The sequence below is a fragment of the Onychomys torridus genome, chromosome 3 (genome assembly GCF_903995425.1).
Source record: "Onychomys torridus chromosome 3, mOncTor1.1, whole genome shotgun sequence".
NCBI classification, from domain to species: domain Eukaryota; kingdom Metazoa; phylum Chordata; class Mammalia; order Rodentia; family Cricetidae; genus Onychomys; species Onychomys torridus.
Window position 1 is genome coordinate 48,665,427 of NC_050445.1, and position 7,138 is coordinate 48,672,564.

Here is a 7,138-nt window from a genome sequence, read left to right on the forward strand (position 1 = left end):
GAAATCAAAATATAATTCACATAGTTAAAAATAACAGCACTTCGTCTTTTTTTTCAAATTTCTTTTTTTCTTCTTTTTCAGCTGTTTTTTTATTTAAGAAAATTTTTTATTCATTTTACATACAACCACAGATTCCCCCTGTCATCCCTCCTCCTGCCCCCCACCAGCCTTCTTCCCCCCACCCACTCCCAATCCCCTCCTCCAAAAGAGTAGGAACTCCCATGGGGAGTCAACAAAACCTGGTACATTCAGTTGAGGCAGGCCCAAGCCCCTCCCCACTACATGAAGGCTGAGCAAGGCATCCCACCATAGGTAATAGGCTCCAAAAAGCCAGCTTATACACCAGGGATAGATCTTGATCCTACTGCCTAGGGCCCCTCAAACAGACCAATCATTTCCTCTTAAATGTGAGCTTTTCAGAAATGCCAAACAGCCTCTTTTATTCCCATACAGAAAATTCTGATGCAAACAACTTGGTTTTCAGGTTAAAGAAGTGAAATAGACCACAGGAACGAATTTCTGAACATCTTGAACTTCATATTACGAAGAATTTGATTAGAAAACATGACTGAGAACACACATGCTGCCTAACATGATAATAAGTCCCCAAGCCTTTAGTGTGCAGCCTAAAATCTCTTCCAATTCACAAGTCAGGAGCATGAAGTAGAATTGTAAACTGAGGCTCAACTCCACTGGACCAATTTCATAAAGCAATTTCTGACTGTCATTAGAGAACACTTAGACATTTCCTAAATTTGGTATTTTGCAAGCAATTCCACCTCAGCAAAATACAGCTGTGTATGATCTCCCAAACCCTGACCTGAGAGGAGCTGAAGTTCTTTCTGGGCTCCAATAGCAATGGAGTTTGAATTATGGAGAGGGGAGAGCAGAGTAGGGGGGGCAGGAAGATAGCCCCCAGCCCTATGGCTGTCACTAACTGTGCTCAAAAGGGGGACTGAGGCAAAGGAACTCACGTACAGATCACTCAATCTAAACCTTTAGAAACAGATTTCTTCTTATGCACTTTTATTAATTTTTTCAAATGTGCTTTCAATGTTTTCTTTTACTAATGAAAGATGAATATCTTTAAAACTATATACATTTTTACTGGAAGATTAGGCACTTACATGGTAAGCATAATCATGTTACAAGCTATTATAAAGCAAATGTTTTATGAAGCAAAAAAAAAAAAAGAAAGATTATGGAAATACAGTAATCCTGAGACAGGGACACTGTGTTCTCAACATCCAAAACCGAATGGATATTGTCTACGGTGACCTCATAAGTAGTTGCCGATTCTGTCACACCTGAGTCACAACGCCATGATTACTTTTTTTTCTTATGAAAATGTTATGTATATCAGGTGGTACTTCTGATAATGTCATATGGATTATCAACTTCACATCTAATGTCATCAATTAATAAATATAGTTTCATTAAAATTTATAGCCACATAGAGAGAACTTAAAAAGTCAGGTAGAAAATTCTTGAACATCTATCAGAAACAGCTTGACAATTGCTACAACTACTGCTTGTTTTCCAGAAAGTTTATACCTAACCTTCTAAAGTTGCAGCATAAAAGATAAAGCCAGGGAGAGACATGTCACATCTCTGCCATTCTTCAATAACACAGAGCCACAAGGCTACTAACAATAAAACACCAACAAGACAAGTCATTGAAGAATCTATAGTCCAAGCAATTAAAACACTACAAACACATTTAGGTAAGGAACTGCAGACATTCCCCTAAGAGAGTGCTGCATGTTACGTAAAGCATAGGCTTTGCTAAATGTTCATATATATTCTCATTTTGACTGCTTCTGCATATTAAAAGCCTGAGTGTTGTTTTCCATCAGAATCATTAATTAGCTTAATCTCTTAAAAATAAAGTTCTCAACTTCAGTAAAACTTAAAAATCTTAAAATCAACCCCATGTTGCTTCCAAGTTCTAGAAAGGATGTACTTAACTGTTTCTTATCTGCTCACCTATAGGACAGTTGGAATTGATTGCTTAGATTCTGCTCAAGTGCCGCAACTTAGTTTCTTAACTCATTCACAAAAGAATGCTGGTAAGCATCTAATTTATATAAAACTCATGAGTAACAGGTAACATATCCCCATTTTTCCAGAAAGTAAGTATATATTTCAAGATAAGGTAAAAATTCAAAATCGTCTCCAAAAATCAATGATAACTTTAACTCCTCCAGTCTAGAATGGAAATTTCAGCTCCTTAAAATCAACAACTTGTCCCCATTCCTTGTAATGATACCTACATTCAATCATCTAGACAATATGCAATGTTAAACGACTCACGGAGATCTCATGAAAAACCTGCATGCCACCAATTTTTTTAAGTGTCCTGCCTTCAGTAGTTCCTCTTTTGTTTTCTTCTTAACATAGATGCTCCTTAGTACAGTTCACATGTGAAATCATGGCAGCAATGCACACTACCCGATTGTCCCTTCATGATTCCACAGAACACAAAAAAGAGAAAAGGAAATGAAAGAAACCATAACTCTTTTCGATAAGGGGTGAGCACTTGTACTGCTAAGGTGTTTACATCTTCTCCTATCTGTCCCAACACGAGCAACAGGATAAAGGGAAATAAAACACGAAAGGATGCATTTTCCATTCAATCATGTTTCAGAAATCTACCAGTACCCTCTCAAAGATACTTGAGACTTAATCAAAATCCAAAATATTATATTCTACTTCAGGCCAGTTTTTTTCATTACCTCAGGCAAACATTCCTCTTCTGAAAACATATTCCACTAGTTGGCCATATAACATGAGAAATCTTGTTCTTCACAGAATGTCCAATAAAATTAAGGTGCCTTTAACCACAATGTCATTTAAGGAAGCCAATTAAATGAGCCAGAAACACAAAACTTAAGACACAGCCTTGGGAATAACTTTTTTCTTACAGCCATTACCAAATCCTTCTTGTGCTGATTACCTAGGCTTTCAAGAAAGATAGCACAGAGCTCAAGAAAGCACTAGTATCTCTCCAAGGATTATCTCCAAGAACTCAAAAAAGTAGCGGGCTCCTTCAATTTTATTATTTTGTTAGTTTTTCTACTGTGGCGAGTGCTGCTACTTTTCTGAAGTTTGACTAACATTCATAATCATTTCACACAATTCTTTATAACATCTAAAGAAATATTAATTCTTCCTTTAGAAGTCCAATTCAGAAATCATGGATTCAGAAACTTCATGCCCTAAATAAAAGGAAGTAGGAAAGAATTCTACAAGAAATTTGGAACTCAAAGTTCTACACAGCAACTGGCCTATGGTAACCATTAATCTCACGGACACTGCTCTGCCTTCCACATGTATTTAATGGACAATCTGTAGAGTCTTTTACTTGATGGGGTCCATAGCTTCTGAAAACTGTAGAGATGAGAGCCATATGCTTCCTTAAAAAAAATGAGAGGAAGGGGGACAAGCCTAGACTTCCAAACATTATATGTTGTATAGTTGACCACTTTCAGGTCTGGTATTCAAAATACAACCTAATAGTCATAATGAAAATGATCATGATGGCATACTGATATATTAGAAAATATCTTAATAATCATATCTACAACTTTTACAATTATGTAAAATAAGACAGAGTTCTTAGGTTGAAACACGCTATCTGTATCTATTAATTAGTCCATTAATTCCATACTTGTCACTTTCTTGTATTAATACTTAATATTGGCCTGCAACTCTGGTACTTCCAATCCTTTTGGCATACCCATTTCACAGACAGAAATAATTTTTCCAAACCTTTATTGCTTTCTGAAATCCATTAAGAGAAAAATGTAGTCGCTCTAAAGTATCAGAAAGCCTTAAGAGATTCACCATCAACCCACCCGTGTCCTATCTTCATCCCACTTCCTACAACAGCACCTACCCCAGTGTTGTCATGGTGACGATGGTGTACCAGAAGGCTGCAGGGATGCTGGTGAACTTGCTTGCTGATGACCCCTTCTCTGCGTAAAACATAACCGTGGCAAAAATGATGATAGCCATAGTGAGAGAAAAGAGCAAGAAGCCCAATTCTGATGCACAGCTCTTCAGCGTGTACCCCAGTATACGCAGGCCTTGGGAGTGGCGGGAGAACTTGAAGATCCTGAAGACACGGAAGACCCGGAGTGTGACGAAGGCTCCACTGACATCCTCGTTATCTGTCATCACCAGCCCAATGTAGTAGGGCAGGATGGCCACCACGTCGATGATACTCATGACGCTGCGCACAAAACGGTAACGACTAGGTGCTGCTGCTAGGCGAAGCAAGTACTCAACAGTGAAGATCATGACGCAGGCCGTGTCCAGGCAGAAGAAGGCCACTGCATACCGTTCCCCACAGGGCAGTTCTTTTATGTGGCCTGGGCTAGATCCACAGGGAACTGTTTCCACCACGTTGGCGATGACTGAGACAGCAATGAAGAACCCAGTCACATAGTAGAACACCAGGGCCATGGTGCTGGTGTGAGGATTCTCAAAGGCCCGCCAGACCCTCTGCCTAGCAGTCATGGTGGGCAGTGCGCTCTCCCCTGTATTGTCAGTGTCCGCATCATCCTGCAGGCGCTCTGCATTCTCCCGCCTGCGGTCCTTGTACTCCTCATAACAGCAGTCGCCAATAATTTCTGGGATGAGGCCAAAGAAGGCCAATTCTTCATCATAAGCAGAGATGCACTCATGGCGGGGATAGTGAAGCTTCCCTGTGCGGTAGAAATTGAGGATGTGGCGGAAGATGTCTGGGTCACGGTCAAAGAAATATTGTTGGGTCTCTGGGTGGTAGAAAAAGTCTCTCTCCGAACTGCCCAGGAGAGTGTCTGGGTACCGTTCCAGGGTGTCCTGCCATGTCTGGAAGCGGGTGCCACTCACGTTCAGCACAATCAGAGCATCCTGAGTCCGTTTCCTCTCCTGCCTTGGGGGAGCTGGCATAGGCCCCGAGGCAACAGGCATCCACCCAATGGCTGCCGCCCTAGCAAAGGGCAGCCATGCTGCAACGCCAGCCGCCATGTTGTCACAGGAGTGATCAGGGTTACCCAAAGTAACACGAGAAAAGTAACACAACGCCCCACTTCTTCACGCCAGACGGAACACTGGGGAACACGGTTCACAGGAACACGGTTATTCCAAGGTGGCGCAGGTGAAGTCACAGTTCTCAGAAGGCCAAGTTTCCCTCACAGACAGGTGTTTGGAATACTAAGAAAAAATACAGTGACCTAAAAATCTCTCTCCATAGAACCTAAACAGATCTCTGCCAGCAGTTGGACCAGGGCACCTCCTGGCACATGTAAGCACACAGGTGACTTCGGAGACAGCCTCAAACAGGTGTCTTCACTTCTGGTCTGCCTAGCACAGTCTGGTTGATATGGGGTCAGTCTACAGAGCAGGAGAGAGGAAGCAGGAGGGATCGCCCAGTGGTAGCTTCTTAAAAGAAAGAACCTTTTCACCTTCCCTTTTTGGCTCAAGTAGTCCTTCCCGCCAAAGGCGTCTCAAAAAGACGACCTGTTGTTGTAGCTCCGGAGAGATGCGGTCACAGCCACTGTCCCGCGTCCCTGGGAGTCCGCTGGCCGCCACTACTCCCGCGGCGCTTGCAGAGATGGAGGTGAAGTGCAGGGCTCGCGGCCGGGGGGCGTCGGTCTAGGGCTCTTTCTCCCCGACGACGATAGGCACCCTCTGTGCCAGCCGAGAGCGTTCGCCCCGATGGCCCCCTTCACTCTCTGTTCAAGTTCAGCTCAGGTGCAGTGTGACAGTTATAGAGCCCCGGAGCTGGCAGCCGCCGCCGCCTCGGCGGCAGCATCATCTGCCTCCGCGCAGAACGCGCCTCGCCCGCGGTACATACCTGGCAAAGTGCGCGCCACCGGGGCTGAGTTGCATAGAGACTTTGCCGTCGCCTTGCACCCGGAAAAGGAAAGGGAGAGCCGGCGGCTCCCGAGCAGCCGGATCCCAGGCGCCCGGGGAGCATAAATAAAGCTCTGGCGAGCTCTCCGTCCCCTTCCCCCACCCTCCGTGCCTCCCTCCTCCTTGTCACCTTCCCAAAAGCCAGGCGCAGGCGAGCAGAGCCAACAGCAACAAGTTCAAAAAGGTGCGGGGGAGGCGAGCCGCCCAGGCCACTCGCTCCTGCCAACTTACTGCGCGGCCGGCGTCCCCGGGGTCGGGGCGCTGCGGGGCTGCGGGGTGCCGGGACTGCGGGGCTGCGGGGCTGCGGGGCGGGCGGCGGCGGCGTGGGGCCGGGGCCGAGGCGCGAGCGGGTTGGCGTCCGGGCGCGGAGGCAGGAGGCGCTCGGCGGCGCGGGGGCGCGAGAGGGCTGCTAGCTGCTTCCCCGCCAGTGGGTGGTCCCGCATCTCCCCCGGGCTCGGCGCGCAGCTCTGCCGGTGCGATCGATAAATAAGCAGGGAAGAGAGCGAGAGCCGCACGCACGCCCCGCCACGCAGGTTAGGCAAAGGCGTCTCCTGCCTTTGCCTCGCCTTGACCTTTCTCCGCCCCCGCCCCCCTGGGCTCCTCTCGCTCCACCCTAGCCACCCACCAGCCCAGGCACCAAATGTCACCAAGGGAGAGCATCCAGGTGGTTCTGCCCCAGGGATGAGCGAGCCTCGGATGAACAAAGAGAAGCTTCAAGGCTCTTGGCCGCGGCCGTTTGGTGGAGGAGAGGAGGAAGGGGACCGGTGGCTTACTGCTGCCTCCGGAGCCCCGGCTCCAGATGAGCGTGGGAAAAGGGGGGCAAAAAAAAAAAAAAAAAAGAGGTTCGAGAAAAGCTGGGAAGGAGGGTGAGCGGAGCGGAACGCGAAGGAATTGGTTGCCTTCTGGGGGCGAGTGGGTCGCAAAAGCTGCAAAGCTCCGCGGCAGAATTTTTAAGTGATTCTTCTCTTTCTTTAAATTTTTAAAAAATTTATTTTTGTTCAAAGCAGATGTTAACGTTTCTGAGGTTAATATATTACCCGTCCAACTTGCTGAAAAAGTCAGACAAGTCTCCTCTGGCTAGGTCTTGCCACAACTCCTTTCCCCTGTCCTTTGCAAATGACAGGAGAATTTAGACCCTTTTTTAAATGTCAGCCTGCAGGGGCGTGCGTCTTTGAGAGTGTGTGTCTCTTCATGCTCTTTGCGCATCCCCTGCGCATATCTAAAATGGTCAAAGGAG

General features: G+C 46.2%; 1 protein-coding gene across 1 annotated transcript in view; it reads right to left on the reverse strand.

Moving 5' to 3' along the window:
- The window catches only part of Kcnd2 (potassium voltage-gated channel subfamily D member 2), a 507,175-nt gene extending 501,175 nt beyond the window's left edge, over positions 1 to 6,000 (reverse strand). The window contains exon 1 of the mRNA XM_036181188.1: positions 3,899 to 6,000. Within this exon, the coding sequence (XP_036037081.1) occupies positions 3,899 to 5,013 (1,115 nt within the window). The 5' untranslated portion in view covers positions 5,014 to 6,000. The remainder of the gene's footprint in view (positions 1 to 3,898) is intronic.
- Between the last annotated feature and the right edge of the window lie 1,138 nt (positions 6,001 to 7,138).